The sequence below is a fragment of the Poecilia reticulata genome, linkage group LG16, assembly GCF_000633615.1.
Source record: "Poecilia reticulata strain Guanapo linkage group LG16, Guppy_female_1.0+MT, whole genome shotgun sequence".
Lineage (NCBI taxonomy): Eukaryota > Metazoa > Chordata > Actinopteri > Cyprinodontiformes > Poeciliidae > Poecilia > Poecilia reticulata.
Window position 1 is genome coordinate 28,961,725 of NC_024346.1, and position 16,814 is coordinate 28,978,538.

At 36.6% G+C, this 16,814-nt stretch overlaps 2 protein-coding genes across 5 annotated transcripts in view; one reads left to right on the forward strand and one right to left on the reverse strand.

The window, feature by feature from the left end:
* Positions 1 to 1,044: 1,044 nt before the first annotated feature.
* Positions 1,045 to 10,448, reverse strand: LOC103478199 (V-type proton ATPase subunit C 1-A). 2 transcript variants are annotated; one of them, XM_008431786.2, is made up of 11 exons: positions 10,296 to 10,448; positions 9,699 to 9,859; positions 9,088 to 9,155; positions 8,121 to 8,206; positions 5,845 to 5,939; positions 5,565 to 5,656; positions 5,289 to 5,387; positions 5,148 to 5,216; positions 4,966 to 5,058; positions 4,758 to 4,851; positions 1,045 to 1,879 (listed from the first exon to the last, which is right to left on the reverse strand). In XM_008431786.2, the coding sequence occupies exons 2-11, from the start codon at positions 9,828 to 9,830 to the stop codon at positions 1,781 to 1,783; spliced, it is 927 nt and encodes a 308-aa protein (XP_008430008.1). In that variant the 5' UTR covers positions 9,831 to 9,859; positions 10,296 to 10,448; the 3' UTR covers positions 1,045 to 1,780. The 2 variants fall into 2 exon arrangements, with proteins under 2 accessions (XP_008430008.1, XP_008430009.1); XM_008431787.2 differs by lacking the exon at positions 1,045 to 1,879 and adding an exon at positions 4,576 to 4,669.
* A 4,410-nt stretch (positions 10,449 to 14,858) lies between these two features.
* The window catches only part of azin1a (antizyme inhibitor 1a), an 11,154-nt gene continuing 9,198 nt past the window's right edge, over positions 14,859 to 16,814 (forward strand). For 2 of the 3 annotated variants that reach the window (XM_008431783.2, XM_017309712.1), the window contains exon 1: positions 16,152 to 16,362. The gene's annotated coding sequence lies outside the window, so the exon portion shown is untranslated. Of the gene's footprint in view, positions 15,048 to 16,151; positions 16,363 to 16,814 lie in introns of those variants that run through there. The other variant, XM_017309713.1, reaches the window with a different exon arrangement.

Genomic DNA, 16,814 nt, shown 5'->3' on the forward strand with positions numbered 1-16,814 from the left:
GGTAATGTTTCAAAAAACTGGTTCCAAAACTTATTTCAAATCAAAGCAACTAGTCAGCATTAACTAAACAGTTTAGTGTGTTTTTAATAAATGTATCCATGGAGACCACTGTTTTCCAGTTAATTTTTCAAAAAACTTGTTCATACATCATTTCAAATCTAAACAAGTCAGTATTAGTTATAAAAAACTAAGCAATTTAACATGTTTTTGTTTAATCAATGTATCCATGGATTTCCAGGTAATTTTTCATAGAACATGTTCCAAAAACTTACTTTAAATCATAATTCTATGTCTCTCTAACTCTAACAATAAGATGAAATAAAATAATCCAAAACAAAACAGTTAGCCACCGTTTAGAACCATCTGTCTTCAACAAACCTGACAGCTTCACAGTACAGCTGCATTTATACTGATATTAAATTGCTTATAGGCAGATTTTATTATTTGAATGACGTATGAAGACTGTAGATGCTGTAATTTATTCAGGAGTGCACTGTATTACAATGTAGGCCTCCCCTCTCAAATTTTTATCTGTAAAATGTTTTGAAAGTGATGCTCCTCTTTCCCCTTCATAATCATGTGCTGTTGGCCTGTCGTATAATGTAAAACACATTGAGGGTGTTGGTTTGAATGGGGATACGTTTGCGAGGCATTGTAAATGAATTTATTTAGCCATTTTCTTTCTCACAATTATGAGTTTTAAAGTTTTCTGACATTTAACTTCAAAAGTTTTAGATTTTTTTTTCTCTTTAAAGAAAATGTCTCACACAATGATTTGTGCAAGTATTTCTTCAGCTTGCACTCACAAAAATGTTCCACGTTAAAGCTACTGGATTACTTTTTTTAGGCTGCTCACATTTCATGGAAAAGTCGCAGCATCCGTTTAAGTAAAAACTTTGTACACAAGTGTCTGTTTGGCGCCCCCTGCTGTTTTTAGCTGACGTTACTAGTGAAATTTAAGCGTTTCTCAATTAAATTCCAAATAATTTCTTCTCAAAAAGTGAAACAGCCTATGGCTCTGCACATGATCAGTCGTCACACAGCTTCATGGAGGATCACTTTTTATTAAACAGATGCTGCTTATGTGACTCACTCTTATCACATGCACATTATTGTGTGACTAACCAGTAAATCACACATCCAGGCCTCGGCTGTTTTATTTACACATAAATTCTTGGTTTCAATTACATATAATCATTTATTTATTTAATCGGCTGCTTTCACAATACTCAGTTATAGATCTCTTTTTGACAGCAGATACACACGACAAGAAACAACAACACACACTCCGTTAATAACTTGGTTTCACGACATCTGCAGGGGGTCGCCCACAGACTCCGAAATGCGTACCGTGTGTGGTTGCCATGGGCGCAATGATGAAACTACCCATATGTAAACATAAATCTCTGAACACCGACACAGATGCAGCTATAAATACACATCAGCACATGTGGAATGACAGTAGATATATATATGACTCCAGTATGATTTCTGTATTCACTTCACATCAAAAACAACAAAAAAAAAGCTAATCACTTGTGTTAAAACAGGAAAAAATAAACTTTAAACTAGGACAATATATAAAAAGTCTTTTTGTCCCTTGGTTTTAAAAGTGGTAGAGGCTTTCTGATGAATTTTACCACAGGGAATGATCATGCAGCACAGTCGCGGCAGAAGCTGACCAAAGATTGGAGGTCGGGGGGGGGAGAGACAGCGTGAGAGGAGAGGAAGAACATAACTTAATAAACATACGGCATGAAGACGTAAACTGGACGACTGTTTAAACTTTGAAATCTAACAGGTTGCAGTCGATCTTGTAGTAGACGTAGGGATAGTACTCCTGCTGGCTCAGGTTCAGGCCTGGGATGTCCATGGCAGACTGGAACAAAGCACAAGACTTRGTGTTTGAGGAACGTTGAATTTCTGCAGAGGAATCATCTCAATACATCGTAATCAAGCTATCTATTAAACAGAATATGGTCATGGTTTGTTTATAACCAACATGGTGGAAGAGGAAGATTATATTCAAAGTCTGTGTTGTCACAGCATATCAATATGCATATCTAAAATTAATTGATTATGAACAAAGAATAAACATCTAAATAGCCATAAAACAGTGCTGAACAAGGAAGAAAAATCTAAAGYAGTGAAATGTTACATTTTTTACWAAAGTCCCTCTAAAATATTGAATCTTTCTTTTAAAACCACAGTTGGTTWWWRGRWWAAMMRRRGKTTTAAAAATGTCTGATGAAAATTAGATGCTGTTACAATGTGTAATGCAAAACTCTCCCTCCCCCACCTATTTCTATGTACTGCTGTTTATCTGGGTGAAACAGGCTACTATTTATTATGCTTATGAGACAAATGACTGTGGCTGCTGTTTAAACATAGTTGCAGCTATAAAAAGAAAACCTTAAATAAATGGTATTGATGGAATTATGTTAATGATTGCTTCACAGAAAGATTAAGAATAATTGTTTTTCTGTATTAAATAAAAACAAATCATTTTTTATATATATTTTAATATTCTTGGTACAACAAGTATGTGGTATTTTTACTCATATTGTGGGAATCTAATGTTAATGAATGTCTAATTAAAGTAGTTAAATGTTGACATTTCTGTGGAGTCATTTTATTGTGTTTTCTGTTTTATTGCAGATCCTGAAAATAGTTTTCCATATTATTTTTAAATAAATATTGCTGCAGCTTTAATTTAATTGTGTTTCTTTATAGGGATGACTTCAGTTGGCAGTTTTATCCACTTTTTAACATTAAAATGTCTGGTCTTTTTTCTTCAATTTTTTTGTCAGTTCATAATTGTTTAGCTTTTAAATTATGACTGCTTTTACTTGGAGTATCCAACATGCAGTGACCTGCTGTTACCACAAGAGGGAGCTCATGTTTCACAGTTACAGTGAAAAYAGATTCAAAACCTGCAACAATTAAAAGGCCAGAAGAAGAATTCTTTCACAGCATCTACAACCTTATTGCCATTAAATTAAAAATAAATACCATAATTGTTTTTGTTAAAACACTGACTTTTAAATTTTACACTTAAAAATAATACTAAAATATGGATTTTGTAACATTTTCCCTTGTTTTATTATTATTTTTATTATTTTATTATTATTATCAATTATTTACTTAATTATTTTTTTAATTTCTCCCGGGGATCAATAAAGAACTCTGTTAAGAATTGAATCAGGTAAAATATAAAAAGTTTTGATTGAAATTTAGTCTTTTCCTGTTTTATGTAAGATAATCTAGACCAGTGGTCCCCAAACTACGGCCCGCCTCCAACATTTGGTCCTCAACAATACCAGAGAGTATTCAGATTTTTTTTTCATATATTGTATTTTCCGGTTTATATGTGGATTTTTCTTCAACCACCAGGGGGCTCTTTAGCAGGAAGTGTGTAAACTGTGGGAGTTTTTTTTATTCATGGCGCATTGCTGCCATGTGTTGGACTTTTAGGGAACTGCTTGACTTTTATGTTATTTAATGAGTACGGTTATTTGTTAGCGGTAGAGCAGATGAACACGTGTTTGTTATGAACGCCGCATTTTCGAAGTAATGCCTGCAGCTTATACTTCAAAACGAGCCTATATGGTAACATATGAGGAAATAATGTTAAAGTTACTTTCCCTCAATGGAGTATATACTAGTCAGTCCCAGGGACCGTTTCACTAACGGTTTTTGCCCATGTGCATTCTGGGTAAAAATCAATCGAGAAACACCCCTCCCCGTCAACAATTTCCGGCAGCGCAGGTGATAAACGTGTTACGCTTTCTCTGTTACAAACTGACTCTGGCCCCCCACCAGAGAAGGGAAAAGTTATGTGGCCCTCAGAGGAAAAAGTTTGGGGACCACTGATCTAGACAAACTGTGGAATTCATGGAGGTCTTCTAATTTAACGTCGTCAACAAAAATACTTATATTTTTGGTTGCATAAGAATAGAAGCATGACAAGTTTCAGGTCCTCTTAGACTTCACTGACAATCAGTCCYTCTAGTTTTTTGTGATTCAGCAATCACAAATTTACACAAAGCCAACAGATCCATGCATTCTGTTGTGCTAGTTTATTGTAAATTTTCTGTAAAATAGTCAGAAACATASGGTTCAAGTGACTGCCGACTCCCACCTGCAAGTGGCAGTATTTCTTACTTCTGTTACAACACTGCCTCAGTCTTACTTGATGTCAAGGTTTAGTCAATATGAAGTGTAAAAAAAAAAATCAAGCTAAAAAAGCTCTTTAATGAATAACACTGTGTGTCCAATCCATCTGCTTGTTGTCTCACATTTGTCTTTTATCTGTAGATTTTGAAAGGGATTTTAATGAGGAAAAATTCTAAGGTAGCACCATGAAATGAGTGATTTTGACTGCAAAAATAAATAATAATTTTTAAAAAAGGCAAAATCCTGGAGGGACTGGATGAATACACTTTTCAACGTGATTCAGGTTATAACAGGTAAAAGCAAACATTTCTGTTTTCTATGCAGAACATGATGGAAAATATCCAGCAGTGTGAGATTCCCCACATCGGGCAGGAGATGAATTCAGATCCCATGGCTTGCTTGTAAGAGCAACTGATTATTTTATTTTACTTGGCTGTAATATTACAACCAGATAATGTACGGGATGACCTAAAGGCCCTGTTCAAATATGAACCTAGATGGGAAAAAAACAAAACAAACCAACAGGAATCAGTTGATCTATATGTAGAAAAGBCAAGTGTCTCACAATCAACTTCACTTACAAACTGCTTCTTCTTATCTGTGGAGAGCCTTGTCATCTCCTCCTTGTCAGCCTTCATCTCCTCTTCATTGTACTGGAAGTCTCTCACCGTGAATCTAGCAGGAAAAATAATAATAAAAAAGCTTCATTTAATCAAACAAACGCCGTCTTGTGGAAAGCCACATGTCAGGGGAGAGGAAACGGCACCAGACTAAATCATAAAGTYTTACTTGTTCTCTCTGGCTTTGTGCTTGAAGTCATCTATGGCTTTCCTGAACAAAGTAACGCTGAACAGCCCACTGTCGCTGTCTTCAAACAGCAGGCTTTACGACAGCATGAAYAAGGATTTTAATATTGCAGAGTGGTGTAAAAATGCTCGGTACTGTTGTTTGATCACATTTTTGTCACTTACTTTGACGATCGAGGCACCACCATCTCGGCCAGTGTTTCATATGTTTTCTGCCAGTCGGGATAATTAGTCCTAAAAGAACAGAGCAGAGGCATTAATGATCCAAACCTTTGAATCAATCACAACAAGAAGTTTTAGACTTACTTTGGTACAACCACCAGCATAGTAATGAGGTACTCTGAATCCAGGACAAAATCTTCCTTTTTGACAATGTCAGCCAGACTTCTGGTCAGCAAGCTCCCCCTAGTGGCAAATGACAATTATACAGGAATACAAAACAAGGGAAAGAAAAGAAAAAAAACATTCCAGTTCACATCCGAATAGAGTAAAACAATAAAGCACCACATTGAAGCTTCTTCTTGATTCCCTTAAAAAAAAAGCTTGTTTAACTAAATTTGAATATATGTATCTAACACTTACGCATTCTTCCTTTCCAAGTTCTGCAGGTTTCCCTTCAGGTTGTTATAAGCTGAAGCTCTGGSCTTCAAGTCATTGTCGATTTGRGTTACTTGCTGAARGAAAGCAGAAGCAAAACAGAGATTTAACGACTTACAAAGAATCTAAAAGCACTTGATGGATGGAAAATCTGGCAACATCAAACAACTCTCACCAAACAATCCAGCAAACTAATTATTACGAGGATTCTGGGAAAGAATTCACAGAACGTCAGAGATTATTGAAATCGTATGGACAGACCTACCTTAGAGATGATTTCTGAGATGTTTTTAAGGGACTGCTTTATGGGATATTTCGCCATGTCCCACTGGAACCGTGTGATGTAGGTGACCAGGTCAACTAAAACATTAAAACATTTGATGTTTTTCTGAGATCGGGAAAAGTACTCACTTTTTGTGTCAAATATGTCAAACCCCAAATCTGAATGTGTTTTATTTGTATTTTCTGTGATAAACTAACACAAACTACAACATATTTTTGTAGTATAAGAAAAGATAAAAATGTTTTCTGGGTGTTTTTTATTATTATTTTACATATAATCTTAGAAGWGTGGTGTGTAATTGTATTGGGTTCCCCAAGATAAAATCCAGGGCCTTCAGAAGTGACCTCAGTTGAAACTGCTGTAATTACAGTGACAGGTGGTTCTACTCAGAGTGAGGCAGGGCAATATGGCATGAAAATAAATYTGCTGATTTTTTCATACTAGATCGATTTTAATAGACTTTTTTCTTGCTCCCCCCCCAAAAGATTTTTTTTTACAAATAACAGAAAACATTTTAAAAATGGCTTTTATTTCAATCATCCCCTCTATGAGTTGTACAACAGAGTATTGGAGTCTGGCTACAAAATGTTTTGTTTCTTCATGAGAGTATAGTCATAATATTAGCAGAACACAGATGCAATTTTACCAGAAGAAAACCTTAAAATTATGACAAATAAGTCATTTTAATGACAAAAAGCTTGGATAACTAATTTGTTATTTTTTGTGTTGGAGTTCTAATAAATTTAGTACTTCATTCTCCTAATATTCTGACTTCATTGAGAATTTATTCTCGTATTATTACAACTATATTCTTATAACAACTTCATTCCCGTTGTTATAAAAAATACCTTAGCCTGACATCACTCTGAACTATGAAAACCCAAAGAGATCAGTGGTGAGAAAAGAAATCCAGATTTTCCAAAAATTTAAACTTAAAAAAATAAAAAAAATTGATTAATGAATAAAATCAATGTATTGCCAAGCTCTAACTCAGGGGTCTCAAAACAAATGAACACCACACTTTGTTTTAATGGTGAAAAAAAAAAAACATTTGAAAAACCATACATGCACTTCACAATCATGCTTTTTGGTCTATGAAATAAAATCCAAAAGATATACATTTAGATGTGAGGTTGTTCACACCTAAATGAATGCTATGAATTAGCTTTAGTTTATTACATCACAGCTCAAATAACCTCATTTAAACGAAACAATTCTTCCTATGTACAGGTCCTTCTCAAAAAAATTAGCATATTGTGATAAAGTTCATTATTTTCCATAATGTAATGATAAAAACTAAACTGTCATATTTTAGATTCATTGCACACCAACTGGAATATTTCAGGTCTTTTATTGTTTTAACACTGATGATTTTGGCATACAGCTCATGAAAACCCAAAATCCCTGTCTCAAAAAATTAGCATATTTCCTCCGACCAATAAGAGAAATGTCATCCGAATGTCATCCAAAAAAAGTACTTTGGACCGCTGAGCAACAGTCCAGTGCTGCTTCTCTGTAGCCCAGGTCAGGCGCTTCTGCCGCTGTTTCTGGTTCAAAAGTGGCTTGACCTTTGACCTGGGGAATGCGGCACCTGTAGCCCATTTCCTACACACCCCTGTGCACGGTGGATCTGGATGTTTCTACTCCGGACTCAGTCCACTGCTTCCCCCAAGGTCTGGAATCGGTCCTTCTCCACAATCTTCCTCAGGGTCCGGTCACCTCTTCTCCTTGTGCAGCGTTTTCTGCCACACTTTTTGCTTCCCACTGAGGTGCCTTGATACAGCACTCTGGGAACAGCCTATTCGTTCAGAAATTTCTGTGTCTCACCCTCTAGCTTGAGGGTGTCAATGATGGCCTTCTGGACAGCAGTCAGGTCATCAGTCTTACCCATGATTGCGGTTTTGAGTAATGAACCAGGCTGGGAGTTTTTAAAAACCTCAGGAATCTTTTGCAGGTGTTTAGAGTTACTTTGTTGATTCAGATGATGAGGTTAACTGCTCGTTCAGAGAACCTTTTCATGATATGCTAATTTTTTGAGACAGGGATTTTGGGTTTTCATGAGCTGTATGCCAAAATCATCAGTATTAAAACAATAAAAGACCTGAAATATTTCAGTTGGTGTGTAAATAAACTGAAATATATGACAGTTTAATTTTTATCATTACATTATGGAAAATAATGAACTTTATCACAATATGCTAATTTTTTGAGAAGGACCTGTATAACCTATTAACTGAACAACAAAGTTAGAACTATACCTCCGTTGGCCAGCAGGTTCTCCTGCACTTTGTCTCGGCTGTCCTCCAGCACATCGGCCATGTACTGAGCCACCTTCTTCACCACACTGCGAAACCCCAGAAGACACCAAATTATGATGTGATCTCATAACCCGCAAGCAAAAAGCTACCGAAAGCTCAGAAGCTTTCACACATAAATGTTAAAAAAAGGTTAGTTCTAACATGGCACATCAAAGCAAATCCCATCAGAGGGCCAAACGCTACATAAACTACTATTTTAGAATAATATCCAATTCTCTTATTGTACATATGAAATGTTTTAGAAATAAGATTTATTTTCAGATTTACTAAACGCAAACTTCAAAGAGGAACTAAATTTATGGCCGATGGACGGCAAACAACTGCTGCTGTGATGTAAGGTTGGGATTTTTCCTCACAGATGTGGAAATCCCCACAGTGGAACCAAAGCATAGATCAGGCAGTAACAGCAGCGTGAGAGTTCTGGATGAGAAACTTTTCCAAAAGACTAAACTTATACCAGATAGGCCGTACGGCCAAAACATGACTAAAGACAAATCTGCTGATGTGTCACTCAACTGTAAAAGGCCAAGTTTAGACCTAAGGAGCTCACTGTTCGCAATTCCCGGCAAAATTCCTCAAGGTTACGAGGTCAGGGAGGAGGGCGGTCAACCGGCTACATCTGAAGGGTCAGTGTTCAACATTAGTGCTTTGATAGAGATGCAACAATCAGGTTTTCACTAGCTAAGGCCAACGTACAGGTTCCTTTCCAAATTAACTCTATACATCCATCAAATCCAGGCTGTTTTTAAGGACTTAACCTACAATTTAAAGATCGGAGTCACTCAAGAGAAATTTCAACAATTCTGATCTCTGGATGATTGGTTAGTGCTTTCGATCATCAAACGCTAAAGAAGCACCACAATAATAATAACATTTCTAGACATGAAGTGTGAAGCGATGTGAATACCTTTCAACAAATGAATCTAATTTGGCGAGTTCGTCTGAAAGTCCAACCAAGACATCAAGCGTTCCCACCTGTTTTATGCATAAAGTAGAAAAGAAAAAACATTAAAACATTTTTGCCATTTAGGGATGGAGACTCTCGCCCCCCCCTCAGAAAGGTCAACAAGTTCGTGTTTGAACACTGACATCTAACGCTAAACCAGCCTGCAGTGACGCCCAGGGGGGGCCCCTGTGTGCTTAGGATGGCGCCTCTTTGTCCAGGGTTGCTCATGCATCGCTAACGGTTCCAGGAGGACACCACAGTCCCACGTAGAAATAACGTCAGCAGTGTGCACTTACTCCGTGTTCAGCACGGAGACGAGCTGAACCCATGGTCTGAGCTGTTCTGTGGATTAAAACTTTGCCTAAACGCTTTCACCATGCAGAACAGCGATGCGTGCAGGGGCTGCTTTTCAAACAGACAGTCTGCTTACTCTTGACAACGGATCCACACAGTGAGTTGTCTTGAAAACTACATGGATTTCAGACGGGATTTATAAACGGGTGGGAATATATTCTTTAAAAAGTGAAAGGATGAAAACTGACAACCAGAGAAGCACTGGAATCTGCTCTAACCTTGAGGTCTGGGATGCTGAACTTGTGATTGGTAGAGAGGTTGTTAGTGCGTGTGGTGGCTGCCATCAGCTTGTCCCATGTCTGTTGGCAGGTCTTCTCTCCAGGAGCAGAGATGAGCCAAAACTCGGTCATGGTTACAGCTCTGGAGAAGATTCTGGAAACTGGAAGGAAAGCCCTTTTAGGAACATTTTTAAACTATTTCCACAATTATATACACATTTAAGTTAGCAATACAACGCACTATACTAATAAATTGCTATTCCTTGACTGCAATACATCTAAGGCGATGTACTGACATGGTTTTTATATGTAAAATGCAGCAACGGATGGTCATACTTTGAGGAACTCATTCAATAGGGATGTCCATTATTGTCCTGGCCTTAATTTATTGCCTTCTCTATTCGACTTCGCTCCCGGCTAATAACCAAACAGCAGTATTGAATATTACCCAAATAACATGTTGAAACAACGGCAGAAAACGATAGTTAAGGTCAAGCAACATCCAGCAGGGATTAGCTGCCGCTAGCCACTGGGCTAGCTATGCTAACAACAACAACACAGGTGTTTTTTTTCGAGCTCTTTAACTATTTCACTCACCCGTATGCTAACTGCGTTGGTGTTACTGGTGGAAATACAGCTGCCTGTAGTGATTCTATGGCTTGGCAATGTTCATAGTTGCCATTCAGCGCTGATCGTGAGGTCTCCTGACAGCAGCATCAGAGTCAGCTGATCCAATAGAGGAACCGGAAGGCCTCTGTCAGGTTTACCGAGGAGGCCGCAGCGACACCCACTGGTAGTAGAATGACAGTGCAGTATGAGTTGTTTTTCACAGTGGTATTGGATGAAGGAATATATTAAATAAGTCTATAGATAGAGATAGGGTGTAACCTTTCATATATCTTGCCTTGTCCATATTTGTTGTATTTTTCTATATTTTGTGACATCTTTTAGTTGTAAAATATTCCTATTGTCTGTTTTCCTTACCTTGCAGCATCTTTAACTGCATGTCCTTTGGGTAATTTTGTGTATTAATTCTCTCATTTACACTCTTCCATATGATATAACTTTATAGTTTTAACCATATCAAGCAAAGAAACCTTTCATAGAAGACTCTAAAACAATAAAATATCAGAATAAGCTTTATTGGCTAAGGTTGTGTGCACAAACATGGAATTTGACTTCAGTTTTCAAGCACTCACAGCACACAGACATAAAGTATAAACTTCAGAGGAAATAAAATGAAGAATAAAAAGAAAACTATGAAGATATACTAATCCATTTAATGAATTGCAATATTACAGAAAAGTCCATTAAGTAAAACATTATATAGACTAATTACTCACCTTGAGATGTTTAAACGCCTTTATTTCTGTTAATTGTGACAATTTTCCACTTACAGGCAATAAAACATGTCATTTAAAATTTTAACATTACATCAGACCAATTAAAGAAAAAAGAAATGTGGATTTAATGAAAAGTTTGCATCACACCTGTTTTAAGGTTATTTTCAGAGCTCCTTTTAATCTGACAAACAAGATTCATTGGGACATGCATTCTTGTTTATTAAACATGCAGTCAATAATTATGAACAAGGGCCCCAGTATTGTCTGGGTCCCCAGTCAGTTTCTTTAGTAATGTGTCCCTAGCAATAGTGGTGTAAATGTTATACAAGAGATATTGCAGAAAAAAAGAATGCTGTCAAAGGTCACTTCTTTTGTTGCCATGTATGGTTTTGACAAATGTCTTAAACTAAGACCTCCACCTCAGAGTCCAGCTACTGTCGACATCCTCTATGCTGTAGCATTTTATTAGAGCAGGAGACAAATGATGATTGGTGCCAAGTCATTGACACTTGAGGTTTGAGCGTTGCTAAATTTAGGAAAGTCAGGTCAGGTTTCCTGATTATGGGTGTCTCCTGCAAAGAAAGCGAGGAAAACGCCCCCAAAGGGACATGTTTAAAGTTCAGTGGGCCTGGGGTTTATTGTTTGGGACACAATGCTTGGTCTGTCTGGAGCCAACCCTCAACATCAAACACCAGGCTTGAGTTTGCCCGTGGCTGGCAGCAGGCCAGTCTGCAGGGACATTATCAGAACACCATATGCCAGCACTGGGCAGTGTGCCGCTGGGAGTCCGGTCTGCGATCAGCTGAGGCTCAGTGAGGATGAAGCTGTTTCCAGTACTGTTTCTGCCACAAACAGCAATGTGGAAAGCTTTTTTCTGACATTTCTATGGAGAATAGGCGCTTGGATGTATTCAAGAATTTAAGCATAATAGAATAAATCTGTTGCCTTTTGTCATTTTTTTGTTGCTAGCTCCTCTTTTTAATCTCTCTTACTGAATAGCAGTATACAAATGAACAATAATACTGTTGATCAAGCAGAAAACTGGTGAGCTGAAGTAAACTGCTACATTTTTACTATTAAGGCAAAAGAGTGTTTTTAATGTTTTTTATAAACTTTATTCTTGCGCGTAACTAGCTCAACTATTGTGCAACTTTCTGCCATCTACAGTTCACACATGTTACCGTTGCCCAACTTTGCAACCAAGTGGTAAACTATGGCTCCTCCATTTTGCAAGAGCAAAATATAAACCACCTAAGCAAACCCAAAAACATTTAGAATAGAAATGTTCTTTATTACAATACATTTTTGTTTGAAAATTTCCACAACTTTACTCGTGATCCAGCACACTGTCCTCTCACTAATCTTCTTAAGCAAACACCTGAGGCCTGTCAAGAAACAGGTGTTTATATTAAGACAAAGCTATAAACAGGTTGCATCAAATTCTAAGTATTAGAGTAAAGGGAAATGAATATCAACACACACTTTTCAGTTTTTTGTTTTTTTTTTGTAACATCTTATTTTGCTTCTACTTCTCAAATTGGCACTTTTTGTGCTGCTCTTTCACATAAAACATTCCAATGAAATACTATGAAGTTTGTAGTTGAAACTTGACAAAATATGAAAGGGTCCAATGGGTGTGAATACTTTTGCAGGCCACTGGGTCTTTGATAATGCAGTAGAGAAAAAAACTCACATTACAGCTTATTTAAATAAGATCTTGCTTGATTCATGGGAATTACCTCAGGTTTTATTTCCCAGAAAGAATACACTTTACTTCTTTCATTTTAGTCTGAGACACTCTCACAAGTTCATGATATGACATAATTATGAAGCTTAAAGACACTCTGTCTTTTGCAGGGTGGAGACAAAGGTTAAATGTGCATCATTTTTCAGACTGCGTTATTGTTTGGCCTTCAGGTATTATCTTGCAGTCTCTCTCCACCTCTTTGATACAATTGTTGAACATGACATGTCAAGAAAATGGCTGCAGATAAGGGCTGATTCATCTTTTCAGTTTATTTTTAGGTCAATTTTTTTTTCTCCTTGATAAATGCTTTTGGATTCTTATTTCAAATCACATCAGAAATAATGTTTCATATTCGTCGTATTCAACGCTGGACAAATGCTGCTCAATTTAGTCTTGTATACATACTCATCGCATGAACAAAAATGTATAAAACATGGAGATAAATGTCTGACTTTTTTATTTGATTTTGGAAACAGTGTCCGGCTTGTCAACACAGACTGAATAGCAGGGAAGGTCCATCCAAGTGTGTTGTTTTATGGGTTCTTGGATCCAGTTGTGTTTCTTTTCCCCTGATTATCATGCAGATCATTGTGAGACATTTGTTCGCATTTCCTTTCTGCTCACCGGCATTCTCTGGCAAAAAGCAGAGAAACCATGTCTGTGTAACTTAACAACACCACAGCAACTTGCATAAGATCAGTCCATAGCAGATTTGTGCAGTCGCTCATGTCCACATGATGGATTAATGGCCTAATAATTAAACATGGATTTACAAAGAAGAACTGATAGTTGAACATTCATCATATTGGTGACTGAGAGCTGCAATTTATTGTAAAAAAAGAAAAATTTGGGTGTTGTTTATACATTTTTTCATCTGTTACCCATTTAATCGGTTTTAAAAGGTCTGTTTTGTTCTGTCTGACTGGAAATTCAGTCAGACCTGATTTAGGGTCTGTCTAAATCTGTGCACTGAGGTAATCTGTTTGCAATGTTTGCAGATATGAATTCCTGCAGCACAATGCAGCCAATGGAGTATTTGGCCTGACGGTGGGTGGTACGCATGTCCCTCTGTCGCATACCCAATTGCCTATTATGAGCCAAACAATGGAAATCAGGAGCAAGCTTTACTGGAAGCCACTCTAGATGCTATGTATGATTAGCCTTATATATACATAGCCTCAGTTTGTGTCGCAGAAAACAGGCACAAAACACGGAACAGCTTTTGTGCTGCAGCCTGAGGAAAAGACGCTGCCTCTCCGGTCTTTACAATGGACTCTCAGTAATAGTTTTATTAGTGAAACAAACAAGGCCATTGTTTATTTGACTCAAGGCACATTCAGATCTCATCTAACAATTTAAAGATTTTTTTTTAAGAACACTATGCATAAACTGGTGCAGGTTTTGAAATATGTGTGGGTCAGTCAAGGTGGCAAATACTTTGGGGATATTGTTGTTTTTGGAAAACAAGGGATTTTCATAGGCGATTAAGGCTTGCAGGTTCACTGGGGCAAGGTTTGCTGGATTGTAGCTTTTATAGTGTGATAAGAAGCTGCTGTTTGCATGTGGGTATTCAGAATATGCATGCCTTGTTTTTGTTTTTTGGTTTTGTGTACTGAGAGTTCTCTGACAGAAAACAGAACAGAAAACTCTAACTTAAGAGAACACGGAGTAGCCATGACAAGGCAGATTTCAGGAGATCTTTGCACCTGTGAAATAAAACACACAGACACAGCTTCATTGGTAATATACACTGCTCAAAAAAATAAAGGGAACACTTTAACATTTAAGTGAACACTGAAGTGTTCCCTTTATTTTTTTGAGCAGTATATATACATATTTTTTAATTTGGGGCTAAAAGTTTATCTGTAACTTATTTTACTGCTTTATACTGGGATGGTGTGAGAAAACACTTCACTTCTGTGTTTGGCAAACAGTGGTTGGGCTTTCCTTGTCACCCTCCTCCTTCAGTGTTGAGGAGGGAGACATGCAAATTTATCTTCTCAAAAAAAAAAAGAAAAAAAGGAAGAAAGGAAAACGAGAGGGGCAGGCAAAACTCAAAGTCATAACAACTGAGACTGTGGGACAAGAAGTCCTGTCTTAGCTTGAGCTTTAAGAAAAAAAAATGAATGTAATGTCTGATTGTGATATTAGGAAGATTTTGACTGATTTATAATAGGCAGGAATATTCTACCAACTTTACTGGACAACATTTGGTCCTCACTGAACAGCCATGGAAAATGCGAAGAAGACATAGCACAGGTAATTATAAAAAGTACTGACTATCAAATGTTTGATGGATGGGTCGAATCATAACAGATGCATTACACTATAAAAAGGAAATTAAAAAAATTATTTAACTTCAATTGATTATATTAAAGTTAAATTAAATTTTTACAGCATTAGCTTCTTCCTGGATATTGTTTGTTGTGCTGCAGTGCAGCAAAGAAAAAAGCCTGATGTGTTTATTGTATTGTACTGTATTATGCATAAAAATATCAACTTAGAAATAGTGAACAATCTAAAGAAGACTTGTTAATAGGACAACTTACATAAAAAAGTATTATTTCATTTGTTGCAGTACCAGCCCAAACATTTAATACCAAAATGTATAACAGCTTTGCTCTTCTTACTGCTTTCATGACATACAAAAAGTAAACAATTATTGCCACTCATGCTAAAATAATACACTTATTTATTGTTGAAATGATTAAAATGTTCACGTTGCTTTTTTTTGTGCCACTGGAAATATTTCCATACAGCCAAATTTGTATTTGTAGTTTAGTGAAAATGCAGTCACCTTCTTTCAGCCAGCTGCATGGCAGTGTGAAGCAGTAAGTGGTACCAGTTAACTGAAAGTCTAGTCAATCGAACATCCTTCTGGCATCTCATTAAGAGCAATTTGTAAAGAATTAGATGAAAAATTCCAGTTCTTTGAATGTTTTCAAATAATTTTTTTTAGAACCTCAGGGTAGCTTGGTTCCATAGTTTGCCATGCTTAATGTGTACAAAAAGTACTATGAATGAGAACTTAAAATAATATTTTTTTTTTTGTTTTAAATTAATTTACACCAAAAAAGTAACTTTTTTCAAATTTCTATAATATTTCGGTGTGGATTTTCTACCACTTCCCTTATTAAATTAAAATTGACAGAGCGACGTCAACCTGAAATTAATCAAGTTATTTATACGTACGTCTCTCTATGAGGTGGATTTATTTTCACTATTATTTTTTCGTTATTAATGTTATTGGAATGAATGCGACTACTAACTTAAAAATTGTCTCCATATCGGCTGTCGGAATTTCTCGAAACAATTTCGACATTGCTCTTATTGTGTTAAATTACCGGATGTTTATTAATTTTGTACTTCCTGCTTAACGCTCCCGAGTGTCGGTCACTTCCGTCGTCTTGGTTCAATCAGTTGTAGTAAATGAGTGGTACCAGCAGCTAAAATACACAACTCTCATTGTTTCTATGGCAGCTGCAGCTTTCTCTGTCAGTAAACCCAACACGCTTTAAAAATTCCGCCAAAAAGGAAAAAGCGTTCTTGTCCCAGTTTTGGGTCTTCAGCCAACGTAAGTAGCGTTAGCTAGTTCCGCTGTTTGCTCCTTGTTAGCCTTCCCTTGCTGTTTGCTAAATTAAGCGGGACGAACATGTTTGCCTGGTGTGAATGCCTAAATATGCTATTAACGTGGCGGATATAAATCAAGTGATGGTAGAAACTTTACTCAAATTTTATAAAAATTTTCAAATATACATATGCATGTTGATGACTGCCTTGAAGGTGACTTCATGCTAATGTCCGATAAATGACACAGTAATAATAAGCTAAGGGAGAAATTACAAATGGATCAATGTCATATTAGGTGAATTAATAGTTTCTGGTGGATGAGGAGTTATATAGTTTTAAGGTCATAATGTGATTGTAACTGTGTGTTTATATGTATATATTTTAATGTGCGAGTTTATGGTTTCATATAAAAAAATAATAATTGTAGGATTATACCTATGAATATATATATATATA